Source organism: Armigeres subalbatus, chromosome 1 (assembly GCF_024139115.2).
Source record: "Armigeres subalbatus isolate Guangzhou_Male chromosome 1, GZ_Asu_2, whole genome shotgun sequence".
NCBI lineage: Eukaryota > Metazoa > Arthropoda > Insecta > Diptera > Culicidae > Armigeres > Armigeres subalbatus.
Genome location: NC_085139.1, coordinates 236,823,730 through 236,845,322, shown reverse-complemented (window position 1 = coordinate 236,845,322; position 21,593 = coordinate 236,823,730). Strand labels below are relative to the sequence as shown.

At 38.5% G+C, this 21,593-nt stretch overlaps 1 protein-coding gene across 1 annotated transcript in view; it reads right to left on the bottom strand.

Annotated features, from left to right (window-relative positions):
• LOC134211945 (uncharacterized) overlaps positions 1–21,593 on the bottom strand; it is an 88,769-nt gene that overhangs the window by 49,084 nt on the left and 18,092 nt on the right. Inside the window, exons 2-3 of the mRNA XM_062689359.1 lie at positions 6,914–7,067; positions 6,234–6,448 (exon numbers count right to left, since the gene is read on the bottom strand). Of these exons, the coding sequence (XP_062545343.1) occupies positions 6,234–6,448; positions 6,914–7,067 (369 nt within the window). The remainder of the gene's footprint in view (positions 1–6,233; positions 6,449–6,913; positions 7,068–21,593) is intronic.

The window sequence follows — 21,593 nt, the reverse complement described above, 5'->3', positions numbered from 1 at the left end:
AGTGAATCTTTCTTGTTGAATACGAGAATCTCAAATGAAAAAAAGTTATTTCTATGGAAAAATGGCTGAATGGATGCAGATGCAAAGTAATGATCAGCCCACTTTACTAGATATAAATATGATTAAGTCGCGTTTGGTCGAAATTGAGCAGGCGAGATTAAAGCATTTAGCAAATAACTTTGACGAATCCAGTTGCTTACAAGGTGAGATGATGAATATTTTCCAAGTGGCAGCTCAAATTAAACGATTTGAAAACAGTGGTAATCTCAAAATTAGAAATGGAAATGTTGTAGTAACAAATCCTGTCGAGCTAAGCAAACTCTCTTTCTATATATATTTAGATTTTCGAAAAGGTGCCCTTCGTTTAGTTGATCCGGAGGCTAAATCTAAAGCTTTGTTTCTGAAAAATGTTTTCTATAACTATGACAACAACGGTCGTAATTTAGATGAATATTATTTGTTAAATGACAATATTAGTGGGAAACTGTCACGAAATGCTCGTGAATGGTTACGTGAAGGAGTTTCGCTCAACAGTAATTTTAATTTGCAGACAACTCATCTCATGTATGACTATTTTGTAGATAATCACAGACAAACACCGGCAATTGAGAGTAAACTACAGCTAGATTGGAAGTTCAAACTTTTTATCGCTAAACGATCGTGTTGTTTGTATTCATGAACGACATTATTCCAAATAAAGATAAATTGAAAGCTTATAATATCGGGAATATAAACGTAACAAGTTGTGATAAATGTGGTTTAATTGATACCAAAGAGCATCGAATCAAAAAATGCCCTCAAGCCAAAATGATTTGAGATTGGTGTTCTAACATAGTTTTCCAGAGATTGAAATTAAATATACATGATATGGAAAATATTCTCCGGTTGAAGACTCTATCATGTTCAAAGCAGTTGAAAGCTGTTTTATGGCAATTTCCTTCAATTTGATGGCACACGAACCATCGTTATTTGGTTGGGGTTCAGCCAAAACGCACCAAGCGCCAATGAAAAATTATCCATTTTTCTGCCCAAGCTTTCATTTAGCAGATTTAATTAATCACAAATCACATCGGATATCCCTCAACCCCAAAACTAAGGATATCCTACAGCATATGTACGCATGAATTGATATGAAACGTTTTTCGTTGTCTTTGTATACTAACAAAATATCACAAGTCAGTCGAAAAGCTGCTTGGTGCGGTTTGGCTGAATCCCGACCATTTGTTTTTAAAAAAGAATTACGAGAGATGAGATGGAAAAACAGGAATATTTTTTACGCGGAGTTTGGAAACTTTGTAAATATTTGTTGATGGATCTTATCTTTGATAGTAAGGGAATTGTAATAAGAAACTAAAAGATAATAATCTGTAAATTATGAAAATGTAATACGAACTTTTGGTTATATAAAAAACCTCAAAAAAAAATCCAATGGAGAATGAGAAAATCATAACCTTTGAAGCTATGAAAACAATTAGCCAGTAAGTTTTCATTGTTCAAACACAGAAGGTGAGCACAGAAACGCTGTTCTACAGCTAGCTATCGGTCTACGAAACTACGGTCTTTTTGCAAACATCTTGGGTAGAATCAATAATCTGTGCTCGTAAGACGAATTTCATATGTAGATTCCGCCATCCTTGCTACCGAGAAGAGGACAAAGACCCATTGGATTCCGCCACCACGGTTGAATAAGATCCCCGTTCCTTCATTATACGCCTGAGACTATCAAATTCATGGCGACAGATACTGTGTGGCCTCTTACCATGGGAAAGGGATCAACCGAATACTTGGGTAACTGTCGGGGACAAAATAGTACTCACGTGTCATCCGTAACTAATCAGGAGAAAAACTGCTTGCTTTGCAAACGTGTTGTAATTCATGGCCTACTGCTGCTCAATTAAAATTCGCGACTACGAAGGTAAATGCTTCACGCACAGTCTGACAGTTCCTTATGGGATTTTACTGTGGAGGAACAAGAATGGGTGATTGGCGGCCATGTTTCACGCACAGTCTGACAGATAGCAATGAGATTTTCCCATAAGAGTGAGTAGAGGCATTACTTTCGTATTCGCGAATTATGCCGCGTTGGCGCGGTTGCGTATGGCTAGTCACGTCAGACGTTAGATCGAAAAGACAGATTTCGGCAATGGATGTTATGCATATTACACACTGCCAAACGAGAATTCAAATAACTTCAAATTCATGGCACACAGATACCGTCAAGGAGAGCACACGAGAACAACGGATTTACCAACTTTAACAGATGCGTTCATTGGCTCATCGAGTAGTAATTCCACTCCTATCTTCCACAGCTGCCACTGTGACCCAAATTTCATTAGCACAAATAAATAGCACACCGACAGTAAACCAATTTACCTCACGTATTCCGATTATTCTGCACAAATCCTTTTTTACTTCTACTAGTATAATTTAGTCTAATTCTCACTCACGTATTATTACTGAAGATATTGATTGTTTAACATTACAAAACAAGCAAAATCTAGAGCATGTGCTTACAATTTTTATTATTTTTCCATCGTGCACCACGATTTTTGGCGAATTTCTTCAATTTATTACTGAAAGTAGCTTTAAAAAATATCGTTATTTTAAGTCACTTTCACTACTATTGGTTACATTTTATTTGTTTCAAATTATTCTCAATTCACTTCGAGAAATTCACTTGGTTATAAAACTTTTGATATCTTAACACTTCGGCGGTCTGAACTAGAAAGAACAAATACAAATATTTTTCGCCAGATTTGTTAGATTTCTTCTAAATTCTTTTTATTTCCGTTCACAAAGTGTCTTAATTATTTTTTTCTTGAAATAATAATCTTGATCAGCGTGTATAAGGGGCCCCACACACGCTCCAACATGTTGTACAACTTTGACTCCGCCTCCAGCAAATTTGAGTACGGAATTGATGTTGTGACACACACGGACCATTGTGGCCACCCCTGGAAGATCCGAAACATCCATGAAAACGTCAATTAAAAAATGTCATCGTAGAGCGAATCATTCATTATCAAACCTTGAGTACGGAATTGATTTGGTAGCCACATCAAAAACATTGTAGTTACCAAGTGGGCTGCAAAAAGATCCGGAACATACATAAAAAAGGTCATTTCTTTAATTTCATCATGGAACTCCGAAATTTTTAAGAACCATTTCAAGACAAAATTTTCAAAACGACTTATCTGCTTTTGTAAACAAAGATTCAAACGACGATTTGACGAATCTGATAGCTCTCCCACGTAAACCAGCACCATCAACAAGTAGCGGAAACCTTCACCTACCTATTGGTGGTGTTGGTTTGCGTGGGAGAGCTATCGTATTCGTCAAATCGTCGTTTGAATCTTTGTTTACAAAAGCAGATAAGTCGTTTTGAAAATTTTATCTTGATTTGTTGTCCAACCCTGAGTATGGAATAGGACCACACACGGACCATAGTAGCCACCAGATGGACCCATGGAAGATCCGGAACGTTCGCAAAAATGGTCGATTCGTAAATTTTCTTTTTATTGACCCCCCAAAAGAAGTTAAGAGGGAAACACAAAGGAGTGCGGCAACGGAACGGCAAGCGGTTTGTCGACAGTTTATACTAAAAAAACATCTGCATTTCCACCGGAAGTTCCTCCAGGAATTCCTCCGGAAGTTCCTCCGAAAGATTCTCCATGATTTCTTTTTAAACATCATCAACGAATTCCTCCGGGAGTTCCTCCAGGAATTCCTCCGAAAGTTCCTCCAGGAATTCTTCCGGAAGTTCTTCCAGGAATTCCTCCGGAAGTTCCTCCAGGAATTCCTCCGGAAGTTCCTCCAGGGATTCCTCCGGAAGTTCCTCCAGGGATTCTTTCGGAAGTTCCTCCAGGGATTCCTCCGGAAGTTCCGCCAGGAATTCCTGCGGAAGTTTCTCCAGGGATTCCTCTGGGAGTTCCTCCAGGAATTCCTCCGGAAGTTCCTCCAGGGATTCCTCCAGAAGTTCCTCCAGGGATTCCTCCGAAAGTTCCTCCAGGGATTCCTGCGGTTGTTCCTCCGGAAGTTTCTCCGAAAATTCCTCCAGAAATTCCTCCGGAAATTCCTCCAGAAATTCCCCCAGAAGTTCCTCCAAGAATTCCTCTGGAAGTTCCTCCGGAAGTTCCTTCCGAGGAATTCCTGGAGGAACTTCCGGAGAAATTTCTGTAGGAACTTCCGGAGGAATTCCTGGAAGAAATTTCGGAGGTATTCCGGGGGGAACTTCCGAAGGAATTCCTGAAGCAACTTGGGAAGGAATTCAAGAGGAATTTTCAAAGGAATTCCTGGTGGAATATCCGATGGAATTCCTGGAAGAACTTCTGATGAAATTCCTGGAGGAACTTGCGAAGTTTTTTTTTTTTAGTCTTTATTAAGGTGTTTTTTTAATCTACAGACTAAGTTCAACACCGGGAAATTGCGAAGGAACTTTCAAAGGAATTCCTGGAAGAACTTCTGATGGAATTCCTGGAGGAACTTCCAACAGAATTCTTGGAGGAACTTCCGACGGAATTGCTGGAGAAACTTCCGAAGGAGTTCCTAGAGGAACTTTCGAAGGAATTTATCTAATGACGTCATAACTTCCCCCGTGGATGCATGCGGGATTTACGTAGAAGTTAGGGGATGGAATGTACTGTCTGAGAGGGCTCGACAGCGGGACTCAACCATTATGGTAGAATGACAATCTCGAAAGAAGTAATAAAAGATTCATCTCGCTTCGTGAGTGGCAGATCAACCACGTATCTGAAGAAGAAGCTAACTAAATTGTGGTTTATTGTCCATAAAGGAGCATGCATTGATTTAGCCTCCTTTCAAGAGGCCCGGAAGCCTCCTTTCAAGAGGCCCGGAAGCCTCCTTTCAAGAGGCCCGGAAGCCTCCTTTCAAGAGGCCCGGAAGCCTCCTTTCAAGAGGCCCGGAAGCCTCCTTTCAAGAGGCCCGGAAGCCTCCTTTCAAGAGGCCCGGAAGCCTCCTTTCAAGAGGCTCAGAAGCCTCCTTTCAAGAGGCCCGGAAGCCTCCTTTCAAGAGGCCCGGAAGCCTCCTTTCAAGAGGCCCGGAAGCCTCCTTTCAAGAGGCTCGTAAGCCTCCTTTCAAGAGGCCCGGAAGCCTCCTTTCGAGAGGCCCGGAAGCCTCCTTTCGAGAGGCCAGAAGCCTCCTTTCAAGAGGCCTGGAAGCCTCCCTTCAAGAGGCTCGTAAGTCTCCTTTCAAGAGGCCCGGAAGCCTCCTTTCAATGGCACGGAAGCCTCCTTTCAAGAGGCTCGGAAGACTCCTTTCAAGAACCCTGAAAGCCTCCTTTCAAGAGGCAGGGAAGCCTCTGGGAAGTGTTTTCATAACATTGTAAATTTGACGTACTTACTCCGGGGCACTTTTTAATTAAGTCATCATCGAAAAGGATTCCGATACAACTGGGAATCCTTTCAACCGCCTACGGCATTGGCAACAAACGCAGAAACTATTTCAGTTATTTTGGAAAAGATGGCAAAGGAAGTATCTCGCAACTATACAACCTTGTTCGAAAATGGTGCTTCTGAAAAACGAAAACGCTCCGCCAGACAGACAGAAACGTCGTACTCCATAAGGACCTAATCTTAGTAGTGTGCAATGTAGCCAACGACATGAGCAATAAAGATAACTTACCATTCATGCAAAAAAGTCTTTTGCTGATGTCTCCTGCAGCACAAAAACCAATTCACTCGCAGTTAAAACACAATATGGTTTGAACACTCAAAACTAGCCAACAATGGAAGATGGCTGCCTACAGTAAAGAAAGATCGGATTGGATGGGGTTGGTTTGGAATCCACTACCAGATGTCATTTCCATGATTTTCATACATTTTTTGCTTATTTGTACTGAAAATGCCACTTAGTGTTGAGAACAGGATAACCCAAATAAATTTAATCGCTCCTTCTTAATTTTGGATCTTAACAACCAATATGCATTACTTTTAATAGTGAATCTGAAAATCGTTTTCAAGGTGAACATTTTCCTTTCGGTATATAATGGTGTATAAAAATAATACTCAATAGAGCATACATTGATTGATAGACGTGATCATGATGATTGACAGACATATCGATATTACCTCAGAAGCAACCCTAGTTCTACGAAAATGTTATTCGATTCGACACAAAATCTTGCTGCATTCCTTTAATTATGTGGGTATTATAACCATTCCGTTGAACCCCGCTCAATATTCAAACAATGACAATGCTCCGAAGTGGGTACTCACCGGCAACCGTCATGTTGTAGACGCCGTGCGCCAGCTTGAATTCCGGCGCGTCCCCGCTGACCTCGCACCGGTAGGTCCCACTCGACTTGATGTTGAGCCTCTGCAGCTGGATGCTGCACATAAATCGGTTGCAATAGTGCTCCGGCGAGTCCCGCACGACGGTGACCCCTTCGACCGGGAACGTCCGCACGTTCTGCTCCATCATCGGCGAGTACCTGTGGACGAGAGTTTTCCGGGAGGAAAACAGAGAATGCAAAGTAGCAAACATAATCCGATATAGGACGGAGCCGGAAGATGAACTTGAATGGCGGCGGATAGATAGCAAGATCTGGCCGAGGCCCTCTTCAGAGTCAGCTGGTCATCGTGTCGATGGTCGTCGAAAACGGGCGGGCAGCAATTATCGAAAAATCCAATCAGTGTCAAAACATCTGCCACTACTGGTTGGAGTTGTCGTCCGTTTGGTCATTCGGTCGTCATCATCGATGTAGTCAGGAGTAAAACATCGAAATGCTATGAAGGGTTCAGCCACTTCAGCACTCAGTGAATTAGTTTACTACTTCATTCAGCATAATTTGGATGATAATTTCAAATCAAAATCTGCATCTAATAAGTTTAGTCTCCTAGCTACGTCAATGGCCGTCGTTTAAAACTGGAATGACAAGAGACACCACTGGACTCACCTGAAGAACTCGCTATCGTCTTTGTACCACTTGACCGAGTTGAGCGTGTGCGTTCCCATGTCGTAGCTGCAGGACAGTGTGGGCGTATCGCGCACATCGACCACGTCCGGCACGACTATTTCCGTCAGCTGCAACGTTCGGATTAGCCGAAAATCTGCAATGGAGCACCGAAAAGAAGCACCGTGAGATGTGTGGTTATGAATGCAAATTGAAAAACGCATATCGTCTGTTCGTCAGAGTTGGCACCGGTTGATCGACAGCCTATCCTGGTCAATCAAAAGCTGATGAGTTTTTGGATTATCAAAGTCATTATCAATGTGCGGGCTGACAGATCGATTAGGAGGAAATAAGGCGTGCTAACTAGTGCAATGGGTTGTTGTTGTGGTCAAGATTTTGTTATGTACAGGTTATCCGACTTGTCAATATCCCCAACTCAGCCATCTTGGATTTTTGTATGGAATTTATGCTCGTTTGTTTACGTTTTGCACTGAAAATGTATGTTTCCCCGCGTTGGTTATTCCCATCTATTGACGAAGTCGGATAACCTGCACATAAAAAATCTTGGTTGTGGTCTCGTGAATAAGGGTGTACAGTACATATTGGGTGAATTCTTGTACTACCATGTAATAAAACATCTTACATCATAATAAATGTAATCGCATCTTATGGCATGCCGACTTATTCATGAAAGTTGTCAGGCAAGAATACCCACTTCAAACTTCACAGAAAAAGTTTCTCAAATAAATTACTTCTCTACACTACTAAAAATCCACACATATTTAATGGCAAAAATCCATAGATTTCACTTATGATGTATATCAGCGCACACATAACCATTTTCCACGTGAACTACTTATAAAATATATATCCAAATAAACTTTATGTGTGGTCTCGAATTAGCAAATATTTAATTTATGTGTGATTCTATATCGATTATATTAGGGTGGAGCTATTGCAAAAATCTATAACGGCGACACATAGGGGAACTGTTCCGTTTTCCATCTCACTGTACATATATCCATCTCATCGATAAACAAAGAAATACGGCACCAAATTCGTCGCTTCTTTTTGTCAACACGCGTGCTCACTGCTGAAAAAAATCACAAAAATAATAAACAAATCAAATTCCTTTCCATTGCTTTGTTTTTAATGGGATGGAAATAGGAGCTATGAGATGAAGTGGCGAACCGTTCCCCTATATCTTATATAGATATTTTTGGCAGTCTATCTTTCTCGGGGAATGACACGTTCGACGTTCTGTTTTTCTTGCAGTAGGCTTGTGTAATGATGGCATGTCAAAAGGTGGAATGAGATAGCGATGCATATACGGTAATCATGAGTGACATTGTGATTGGTACTGTGATGTCCTATGAAAGGCAGAAAAGACGAAAAGCTCACAAGAAGCTTTTCACGAGGCGATTAAAATCAGCTGATTTCACCGCCAATTGACAGTTCCTCTATGAATGTGACAGCTATGGGTTTGGTAGAGTTGGCCGAGCTCTAAGTCCATCCTTCGCCGACATGCACCACTCTCTTGCACACCGCACAGATGTTCTTGGGCACGTGTTTCTTGAATACCTCGGATGCTTGCAAGTCCTCCTCTAGCATGGTCTAAGTACCATGTCCGTGAAGGATCACTGGTCTTATGAGTGGTACATGATACATTTGCTGCGCTGCGGGTGTGAATATTTTTTGACAGCAGCGGTAGACAAATTCCTTGACAGCCTCGAATCCCCATTTTATGCAACACTGCTTTCCAGGCGGACAAGATAAATACATAGCTAGGTGTTTCAACCTGCCAAATTTATAGACGAGAAGAAGGTGCACACCCGTTTCAAATCACTCAGAGACTGAGTGAAATTGTATTGCCGTCTCTTTTTATCTCACGGAAATCTTACTCAATTTTCGTAAAAAGTGGAACTACTCAAATTTTGTTCCACTAGGTAGGGTAAAAGTTCCGATAGTCGTGGGTGTTCCTATAGTTGCGGTAGTGCTGATTTCAGAAATTCTACTAATTAAACGCAGCAACCCACCTTACCAGCCAATTAGTTGACCTGTCATAACACGATAGAGACGAAAAAGTTTTGGAATTCCTTTTAAATTGGTAAAGTATCTTAAAAACATCTTATTTTTTCTCGCCTTTACACCAATAGTTGCGGTAGTGTTCCCATAGTTGCGAATCCCGTATAAAACCTATGGGATTCGCAACTATAGGAACAAGAATAACAAAATACCACAACTATTGGAACACTGCACCAATAATTGGAGGATTAATTTTCTGATCCTGATACAGTTTCAATACTTTTTGAATGAAATAGATTTAATAAACTTTCGGATGCACCCTCCAGGTAAGCAAAATGAAGTTTAGATTAGATGTAATCGAGAAATGAGTGTAGTGACGTGCTTAGTTCCTCCACTATTGGATCTTTTACCCTAGTTCCACTTTTTACGAAAATTGAGTGAGATTTCCGTGAGAAAAAAAAGACGGCAATACAATTTCCCTCAGTCTCTGAGTGATTTGAAACGGGCGTGTGTGGGTGAAAAATTAATTTTCGGTGCAAAACATAAATAAACTGGCTGGCTCTCCCCAGGGGTGAAAGCGGAGCACTGAAGCCCTACCCAGAAATGAGTGATATCTGGATTTGGTTCTATAATGTAAACAACAGTGCAGGGTTCGGATTTCTCACTCACTCACGCGACAACAGATCACTCCACCATGCATTTTATCCGGATAAATTACAGTGCGATAAACTCCGGCACAAGCGATCCTTCTTCCCATGTTTCGCGAAAATCAAATACTGCTCACTTTGCCTCTCCAAGCTGATTGAATCTGACGATGAGCCACGATAAGCAGAAGGTTCAATACAGCAGTTTTTCCCATTGCTTTCCATCAATTCATGTGGCGGCGTGGTTTTAGTGGGCGCTCTGAACATTTTAAAATTGTTTTGGGTTCGAACCCCGTTGCGGTCCTAATTTTTTGTAAATCTATATACTAAAAATGAGTTGAGATTTCCTTCCTGACGATTTAACTCACGGACGGGTGGATCGATTTGCAATATTTTTTCGCTTATCGATTCGTTTTGAGATCTGCAAGGTTTGTATATGCAAAAAGTTAGTGAATTTAACAGGGAAATGTAGAAAACCATTAGAAAGCAATTTAGAGTCAGGTGTTGAGGAAATCAAAACAAACGGACGAAAATTGATCTAGAGTGCGGTGCAAATAATTCATTGTGACATTTTCAACATCCGGGCAAAGCTGGATTTGTTTTGCTAGTATGCTTATAAAATTTATCTGATGAGGCGATGAGAAGGAAAATTTGTGAATTAAAATTAAATTATCCGGCGATCCGGCGCTCAATTTATCACCCGCCATTCTATCCGTATAAAAATGTTGTGTGAGAATACTTCCTCACAAGGGGACCATGAAGAATCACACTCCGCTAAATAGATTAATCGCAGGTTTTTATTCATATGAGTGAGAATTCCGAAGCCTGCAACAGTGTCAATTATCTACCACCTTTTTGTTATGGTGAGGCATTTTTATGCACATTTTTGCTATCGATATTTTACCAAAATCAAACACTCAATCATGCAGCAATATAACGATGTGGTATGCTTGAGATACCCGCTTGATTATAGGGGCTCGAAAAAGAATTTATTTGCAGTAACTAAACGAATATAAATATGTTCGCATTAACGATTGCGCCCTAACACCGCACACTGGTTCAGGAGCCTCGAAAACGTGCGTTTTTTATTTTTCGGTATGAAAGATAGGTTTTAGATACATAGTCTCTTGGGATGAATCGAAGGGTATTCTATGTGCTGTCATTTGACATGAAACATCAATGATCTGTCCACCTAGAAGGGCGGTGTGGAGTAAAAATTTCATTGAGATGATACAAATAAAAAAAAATCTCTGCTATATTATAAAGAATGCGAATTGGAGCAACTTTGCTGAAGAAACGAAATTTGTAAAACGATTGATTGAGCAGTTATGGTACGTTTTGTATGAATGACCCCTAGAAAGCATATTTTGATCATAACTTTTCAAACATTGATTTTGGAAGCAAGGTTTGTTCTAGAAAGTTGTTCGCAGTGACAAAAAAAACTGTATGTTTCAAAGATTACTTTGATCTAACTCTTCATCTATTTTTTACAAAAAATCCTTCATAACTTTGACATTATGAAGGAATTTTTGTTAAAAATAGTCAATTTTCATAACAATCTAGCATAAAAAGCGGCGAGAAGCGGCAAACAAAACAGTCACAATCTGAAAGATATGACTTTAAACTGTTAGAAATTGCCAGGGCTAAGAGTGCTGAGTTATTTCCAAAAATCAAAAAAATTATAAAATTAATACCGATATCACGCCTGATATTCAGTTGGAAGTTTCAAAAGCTAGGTATAGGAATGCTGTGCAAACAATTCAAACTATTTGGATCATGGAACATCGAACAACGACTCATTTGTTTGAAAGGAATGCTCAATTTTTTGATCGACCGTTCAAATTGCCCGAATCAATTCTGATTCAGATTGCATCGACATCTAATAGAGCTAAATGTGGTCGAAAAATATTATCTTTTTCCGATTGTTCGGAAAGCGTCAAAAGAAGAAAAACGTCTAAGTAACGTCGTGAATATACCGCAAATGAGCTTTCCTATGCCGCTCAAATGAAACTTCGTGAGGAAAATAACGTGAATGAATCATTTCTGGTTAAAGAAGCTGTTTGCTCTACCCCTACACGTGCAAAAGAAATGATATCAATTTTGCGGAGTAAACGTTCACCGAAATTAGTATCATATACTAAGAATGAAGCGTTAGCGTTGATTTTGGATGCTAATATGACGAAATCGCAATACATTAATATTAAAAAAGGAGCTAAGCTAAGGAATGCAAATTTATACCCTAGCTATTACGATGTACTGGTGGCTAAAAAAGATTCACAGAAAAAAATAATGAAAAATAAACACCGCGTAAAACTTGACATGCGGAAATTTACGCTATTCTACGCTGAAATGGCCTTCTTCCTAACAATATTTCTTACAACTTGTATGCAATATCGACGATTCACGACAAATATTGTATACATTAAGGCTACTTCTCGTGTGGAAGTACGCTAATAATGACGTTCCATTTATGTGCATGATTTTCAGCGTAAATTTCAGTGGATTTTTCTATCTGTGTTGCTATCCCAACCCAAATGAATAATTGTGACAGAAACATCGATCGAAATTAATCTTCAGGATCTTTTAGATCAAACCACTTCACGGATAATTGACGCAGGTATTCATAAGCTGGAAGAATTTTCAGATAGCGAATTACAGCCCATAATTCTTACCATAAAATGGGGCTTTGATGGTAGTTCAGGCCATAGTGAGTTCAAGCAAATGTTCGATTCAGACGATAGAACTAAAACGGACTCTAACTTGCTGGTAACATCTATCGTTCCTGTTCGTGCGCAGAGCGGTGAGAAGTGCTTTTTTTAGAACCCTCGACCATCTTCAACACGATATTGCTGGCTGCTACACATCCAGTTTTTGGTCGAGACAGCCGAGATTTCGATTTTAGAGAAAGAACACATTGAAAAACAAATTCTGGAACTACAACCTAGTTGTATATCAAGAAACGGGCAAAACATTAAGGTTTCGTACAAAATGCTTATGACTATGGTGGACGGCAAGGTATGCAACTCAGTGACATCAACAAAATCAGCACAAAGATGTTATATTTGTGGCGCAACATCATCGCAATTAAATGATATTGAGATGTCCGTTTTACGTCTCATATCGATTGGGCATCCAAAAATGGCGAGTTACAGGGTCAGATAAGAATATTGTACAGAGCAGGAAGAAACAAATTCAAATTCGTTTTCGAATCGAAATGGGCCTGATTATAGATAAGCCCCATTCAGGAAGGTCTGGTACATCTAACGATGAAAATAGTGCGCGCAGTTTTTTTTTTCAAAACTGGGAAAAATCTGCCAAAATAACTGGCTTAGGTGCATCTCTGCTATACAGATGTAAAATAATACTTGAAGTTCTATCGTCGGGTCTAGGAATCAACTGTACACGATTTGAGAATTATTGTCTCAAAACCGGAAGTAAATTTTTTAGCGTTTATCTCTGGTATTACCTTCCAACTGCTGTACATACATTACTTATACATGGATCGGATTGTCGTTTTCGGTGCCCATTGGCAGCTATCAGGGGAAGCCCAAGAAAGCAGAAATAAAGATATAAAACGCTACAGAATAGACCATACTCGGAAGTTTTCGTGGATAACAACGAACACAGATCTTCTACATCGTCTATTAGAATCATCAGACCCCCTCATTTCCTTGCTAAGGTCCCAACCGGATAAAAGAAATCAACCATTATCTAATGACGATTGGACCCTTTTGGTTGACATGGAATGCTTCAGTTCGAATGAAAACGACAGTGAGTACAGCGAGCCGGAAAGTGATGAAGACAATGAGAATTAGCCTAGTGGGAAGGTCAAGGTTTGTAATCAGCAAAAATCTTAAATATGTAGTACAATTTGTTTTTCTAAAAGATACTTTCTTTTATTTTTCAGGTATTATTATAACAACATACTATTAAAAACTTGAAATAGCAAAAAAAATAAAACCCCTGATTAATCCACCTAGCAGTGTTGGTGCCTTTCTCGTGTAAAGAAAATAAATACAAAAAATAAGTAGAGGGTTGTATCAAAGATACGACCGCAAATTGAACGTAGAATTACGTATAGTTCGAGGGCGGATACGAAATTTGATCGTCAACATTTTATGCATGTTCATGCCGGATGGCTAATAGCCGAAATGTAGTCAATTTTCTGTTAAAGTGCAATTTCAACATTGGTTGGCGAAATTGATTTTTTCAATAGTTAAATGCATTGAACAAATTGTTTACAATAGTTTAGAAAAATATATAAAGCTCTTTTAGTGGAATGTATTCAACCGTGTGGAATGTATTCAACAACTGTGTGGTCGTCTTCAGTGTCTCGTACTTTACTCGACTCAAGTCGAGTCAAGTACGAGACACTAAAGACGACCACACAGTTGTGGTCGAAATACGTATCTGCAAAGATATCGAAAATTAATTGGTGGAATTAAATAGAGAGTACTTAATTCGTCTTAGACGGTTACAATAGTTGTAAATAATCTTAGAGAGTTTACTGATCGATTCATACCAAAATCTCCGGAATCCGCTGAAAAACGGATGAGTTATTGGCTCGTACTTCCTGACCTCTTTTCGTGACGGCACCAAAGTCGAAACTTTGAAATGACCCCCCTATCTTACCGAAAGACATAATTCTACGTCAAAAATATGAGTAAGTGCTTTTTGACGTGTTTTACACATAGAACATAAAATTTTGACCATAACTTCTGATCCCATAGTCCAATCTGGATCCAATAGTATAATTTTCAATAGCAAACAATGGGACAGGATTCTCAGTCGAATGGAACTTGTTGCGAGTGATTCGGCCAATGCTAAGTTCCAAAAAGTGTGTCTACAAAATTTTGTATACATACACACATGCACACACATACATACATACACACAAACAGACATCACCTCAATTCGTCGAGCTGAGTCGATTGGTATATAACACTATGGGTCTCCGAGCCTTCTATCAAAAGTTTGGTTTTGGAGTGATCATATAGCCTTTACGTATACTTAGTATAAGAGAAAGGCAAAAAAAAAGATTGACTCTTTTGCAGCATTTATTTATAAATTTTGCCTTTCTCTTATACTAAGTATACGTAAAGGCTCGTACAACAAAGTTGTACCGAAAGGCTATCATTTTGCTCCTAAATCGAACTTTTTATAGAAATCTCGGAGGCCCATGATGTTATATAGCAATCGACTTAGCTTGTCGAGCTGAACAAATGTCTGTCTGTCCGTGTGTATGTGTGTGTGCGTATGTGTGTGTGTGTTTGTGCACACGAAAACCCAAAAATATTAGCTACTTTTTCATATAGTAATTCTTCACCGAATATAATCAATGTAGGCTGTAATGTAGTAATGTAGGCAATTATTTATGATGTGTATCACAGTAAGGCAAAACCAAGGAATTGAATCGAGAAAGGCATCGTCACCGCTAGGTGGATTTATCTGAGTTTTTCTAAAAAAAATCGCATTTTAGTGGCATGTTGTAATAGACAACTGTTACACCCTCCGGGCGCAAAAAAAACGATCAAGAAAGTGGGTTGGTGAACGAACTCAACTAAAAATATATTTTCTTGAATAATAACATAAAAAATAAAATACAATAAACATACAATCTAGTTTTCTTCCTCAACAAACCTTTTCCTGCTATTTGTCTTCAGACTAGCGGACGATTCTAAACAAACAATTAATTTAGTTACAAACAAATTTACAAACTACCAAAAAACAAACTCACGGTAAGTAACGGTAATATGATCTATGCAAGACGATGACGAAACAGGGACTTCAATACAAAGACTTCACTACAGCAATGATCTACGAATAACACAATGAATACATCATCTACACTACACTACAATATCCACAATACTCAACAAATTCTCACATTCAATCTTTCACAATTATACTATTATACACACATTTCATTCCACTAGAAAGAAAACCATCTTTCTTCATTCCTTCTGTACAGAACCATCAACAAATCTGTTATGGCCGTTCCTTTTTCTACCGCTTTTGCTTCAATTAGCTCCCTCATGTATGTGTGTCAACATTGAGCAACAACAAAACGGAACGCGTTCGCTCCATCGCTCATCATACGCGTTCACGCTATTAACCCTTTCAGGCCCGTCGGAATTACCCACGGCAACAGACAACTATTGTTCATAGATGATCAATTGGACAACACAGCTATTGGATATGAATGGAAAAAAATCATACATTGATTTTAGTAACAGATTTCTGAAATAAAGCTTGTCGCTGTAATGTTTTCCGTAACAGTTTTCATGGAAAATTGACTTGAATGGACCATTTTACAATTGATTCAAACTAGCATTGGAACACGTCGGAACACAACAGAACTTTGTGCATTCTGAAATAATTAATATTGAGCGTCTTAGGGAAAAATGTTACAAGGTTAAAATACTTCAAACTTCCATTTACTTCCATTTAGATCATAACTGAACCAGACGTGCTAAACTTAAAAAATTGGTATCGAACTAGTTTTCAGCAGAAGGAACAACCAACTTAAAACATTACTTGGAACCACAAAAGACCCCATGGACGCCTTGGGAAAATCTGGAGTTTATAAAATATCATGCCCTCACTGTGACAAAATCTACATAGGACAGACAAAACGAACATTAGACACGAGGTTCAAAGAACATTTGGCAGAAGTCACAAAAGCAACCAAAGACACAGAAAAACGTTTACATTATCATTTCAAATCAAAAGTAGCAGAACATAAAGCCTGTCCACGTTAAATTTCGGACACCCATCATCCAATGCGATTTTTAAAAATTTTCACGAATCACTAAGAAGATCAATTTCCATGACAGCTGAATCTTTCCACTTTATGTGATTCTTTCAGCGTGTTTTCATTCTTGTCCAAACTTATAAATGGCTACAAATCAATTGGACATTGTTTTAGTGTCCGAAATTTAACGTGGACAGGCTTTATATTTATCGAAGATCACCATTTAACTAAAGACAACATATCAATTCTCAGACACATCCAAAATCCTTGGAAACTTGACGTAGCAGAAAGCTTAGAAATTTACAAATAAAAACAATTAAACTTACTAAACAAAGATCAAGGAAACGGATTCACCTGGCTCTTTTTACTATTACTACCCACAAGACGACGACGAACCTATCTAAGTGATATATTTTACTCTATATTTAAAGTTAGAAATCAATGTTTTTCTTCAGTCGAAAACAAAACACTGAAGAAGTTTTCAAGTAGAAAACGAAATACGTATCTGTTGATACATAAATGAATATAACGGAAGTAAATGGAAGTTTGAGTATTTTAACCTTGTATGTGCATTCGCTTCAGATTGTGAATGTTTTATTTGCTGTAAAAAGTCAGATAAATCGTTTGGAGAAGATTTCGTGGGCTGGACACAATAGGAAGATATTCATTTTGCCCCTTTTGCCCCTTGATTTATTTTCAAGTCGATTTTCGAACAAAAGAAGTATAAAATCATATTTTTGAGCGGATTCTAGTGAAATACAGTCATGAAGTGTAAAGCTATTTGTGAGTAATTAACACGGACCATTGAATGTTATAAAAAATTTCGAAATTGCTCTATTTTGCCCCAAAATGTCCCGATATTAACAATTTTTAAGTTTATCCAATAATTTTACATAGATTAGTTGAGGGCTGCCCAACGTACGGCCCGCGGGCCGGATGCTGCCCTCGGTTCCTTTTGCGTTGTTTAGCGCATCTTTAGGCGAATCCAGCGCATTACTTCCGAAGTTGAGAAAGTTGCCTGTGTGGTAGCCGCGTGTTATCAGCACGAGAGTGTATATAAGACTAAACACGTGATCCACTGATTATGTAATTAGCAATCGCTGTCGCACCGCTGGTCACTGGTGGCCAGTCGTGTGTCATATATAGGTTCATTATATCCACTAACATAGTATCGAGCCAGTATGCGCGTCCTGTCAAGTGAGACACTAGTCACCACAGCCTGTATCTGGAGAAAAATCCAACTTCGGTATAAAAAGCGTTATAAATTTATTCCGGATAGACAATATTAACTCCAAGAGGAGTAAACAGAATTTGTTCAGATTCATATCTGCACAATTAGCACGCTAATGAAATAACTTTTATAGTGAACACTGTTAGCCACATCCTTTAAGCTTTATTGACGAGCAAGCAGGTGAAAAGTGTCATGAACGGTGTAAACATGCCAGAACCCGTTTAGCAAGAAAAATTTCACCCGAAGAAAATTTGCTGGATATAACTCAGATATTTCTAGTGCTGAACTATTTTGACTTACATAATCATTAAAATGAAATAAAACTCTGAAAAAATGGAAGAAAAATAAATGTCACTTTGTCAGATTACGGCATTTTAGTCACTTGAATATTCAACTGCTGTAATATTTGCACGTTTTATATTTTTTTACAAAAAAATGATTCTTGATTAATGACTTGTGTTGTGAGAGAAGTCAAGTGGTTTTTTGTTACTTTTTTAGGAAAGTTGTTTAATTTTGATACACATAGTTAAGTTTGCCATTTTAAGGTGTTTTTATGAGATATAGTGAAAAAAGTTTCGGCTGCCGGTGGGAATTGAACCCACACTAGACGTATTACCAATTATACAACAGCTGCCCTTGCAAGAAGTTGTTCCATAATTAGCTAATAACGATGGGATATCCGTCAATTCTCCTTCTTCTTCTTATTGGCATTACATCCCCGCACTAGGACAGAGCCGCCTTACAACTGAGTGCTCATTAAGCACTTCCACAGTTATTAAACTGCGAGGTTTCTAAGTCAAGTTACCATTTTTGCATTCGTATATCATGAGGCTAACACGATGATACTTTTATGCCCAGGGAAGGCGAGACAATTTCCAATCCAAAAATTGCCAAGACCGGCACCAGGAATCGAACCCAGCCACCCTCAGCATGGTCTTGCTTTGTAGCCGCGCGTCTTACCGCACGACTAAGGAGCGCCCCTCAGTCAATTCCCCGTATCCATCGAATCTGCTTTGGCAACATTTCACACCTTTTATCAATATGGGTATCAATCTTCATGTGTTTTTATGGCCATAGCAACGAAATACTTCTGATGTAGAGGAGAATGATCTAGAATGCACCCGTGGTAATCGGCCTCTGGAAGCTGTTTACACTGCATTTCGGAGCGAATCCCTTTACAATGTCTGAAGAGTGCCGGTCTTAACATCGTCGGTAATTAATGTGACCAGCAAGCGTCCTGTGAAATGCGGGACGCCTATCTGGATTGCGTCATTGGCTTGAAAATGGATCCTCCAAAAGTGCATTTTGCATAGATTTTGGGCCAAAAAAAATTGGAAAAATATTTGTATGGCTGTATGAATTGTAATGAATTTGTAAAACGAAGTTGAAAAATGCAGCGTCTCGCGACATCTGGTCACATTATCGGTGGTGGTGACGATCATATGCGCTAAATTTGGTCAGGAAAATCGTATACATTTTTCCGGCAATCTTCTTCTGAATTTTCTTGAATAAACTTTCGGGGAATTCTTTTTTAATTTACTAGATGGTTCTTCTATACTTCCACGCAGAATTCTTTTGAACTTTTTTGATAAAATCTACGGATTTTTCTCAAAATAATTTTCTAAATTTAAAAAAAATCTCCATTTCTTTTTTTTTAATTTAATTTTAATTAATTTAAAAAAACTTGAAGCTTTAAGAAAATACGTATGAACTTCCACGGGATTATTGTCTGTATTTCTACCATTGCAGATTATTTTCGGACCCTGCGTTGCTCGGGATAGGAACTTTTACTTTTCAAATGTCAAATATTGCAGCAACGCACTCTAGATCGATTTATGTAGGACAATCGTTTAAATTTTCTTAACAACTCACCTACTTTTTGCATTTTAGTGGTCCCCGTGTCCATTCATGTCATTTTCTGCATAAAAACACAGCTGATCCCAAGGCAAATCGATTACTGAAGAAGCCATGCAAATTGGTCCAACCGTTTGTGAGTTATATTGCCTCAAAGGAAATGCAAATTCATTTTTATTTATAGAGACTTGCAAAGTAAATTTACTCTTCTTTGTGATTCAATACTGCTACCATAGCGTTTGCGGTAAATCTTTTATTTTCACTTTTAAGAATGGTTGCTATTCTCGGTTGTCGGCACCCAAACATGGTCGGTTGTCGGGAGGGGAGATATCAAGACAAATCAAATTAAATTGCCTAAATTCAGATTTTTAGCCACGTTATGAGCGAAACTAACAATTTGTGTAAGCTTAATTTAATAAGTATAATGTTCCCAAATGTAATTAATTTCATTGACATTCACATAATAAATCTTGATATTCTCAGCCATAACGCCCTTATTTCATATTTTGCCATTTTTTCGACCACTTTTTTTCTAAACGGCATAAAATAAACACATAGCAACACTCTTCCCCACCTATTGTACAACAAGTAACGCGTTACCAGACTCTTCCTTTAATTACGTAACACTCATTGAGACATCCCCCTCTCTATTGTACAATTGTTATAAAAAACATCACAATCTCAATGTTCAATTATCATTTTAAGCAGAAAATTGTATTAATGCAAATTGCGTACCCGATTTAATTTTTTTCAAAAAACCAACCAAATAAACGAACTTGGAAAAAAAAACCCACCCTACATCATAGAGGCACCGATGTCGCTCATTAGTGTTGTTAAAAAGTAAAATGTGTTGAGTGATTATCTCGACCCAAATTACATGAACAAACATCCACTTTCTCCAGTTTGCTTACTAGTCAGGAAAGTAAAAATTGACGGCACAACAAAGCAGAAGCTCTATCGACAGAAAAAATAGCGCTTGGCTTTTATTTTCAAATAATAAAGAAGCTTTCGATTTCGCTTTCTATTCGTCTATGATTACTACCATAAAAAAAAACTTTGATATGAGCATAACTCCAAAGCTCGTTTATTACGGTATAAGCAATGGATTTTGTCCCCAAGAAAAAAAACTTCTTGCCCGCTAATGTGGTCCTCAGTTTCAGACGACCTTCCGGGAAGCCAAAAGGAAAAAAGTTTGAGGTCGTAAGCTTTGTAGATGATGTAGAGGGGAAAATTTGACAATATCAATTCAAAAGGAATGTGATGGGCTTTAAAATTTACCCTTCGTGGTGTGTTCAGAAACACATAATCTATATATTTACTTTCTTTCTCCTACGATGATTACGGAAATGCATTGAAGTTTACTTCAGATTCCTTGGCAGATATCCGAAGACAATAACTTTGTCAAGCGTGCTGAAGTTAAATATTGCACAAAAAAAAATGCAGAACTTCCCAACAAACAATTTCGGATGAATAGGCTCGTTTTTTAACTGAAGAAGCCTATTTTATATAAAGACAGGAACACCGTCTTCGACCAGAGGTCGTACAGACTGAACACTTAACACCTAGCATGAGACAACGGACAGGACACCCAATGGACCAATGGAGAATTTTTCGATCACGAAAAGTTTCCTCCTTACCGGGGCGGGAATCGAACCTACACTCCATAGCACATGCGTCTAGACGATTGACGTCGCTAACCGCACGGCCACGAAGCCCATGAATGAAATACCTAACCCCTTAATCAGTTTTTAATGTTTGTTGGGTTGCTGATCTATTAGAAAGCAATGTCAAAGAAAGCCTTCGCACATACGACCTTTTCTTCCTATTCTCAAAGCACTCTAGAGTTATAAGTATCACATGGAACAGTAAATTACTATTTCATTTCTTATAACATCTCTAGAATTTATTCATTACTTATAATTCCAAAATGCTGATCGATTTTAAAAGAGCTATCAATAAAAACATGATGTATCAAAAATTTATTATTCTAAAAGGCGATTCAAATAGGGGAACTGTTCCGTTTTCCATCTCACTGTACATATATTCATCTCATCGCAAAACAAAAAAAAATACAACACCAATCACGTCGCTTCTTTTTGCTAACACGCGTGCTCACTGCTGAAAAAAATCACAAAAATAAGAAACAAACCAAATTCCTTTCCATTGATCTGTTTT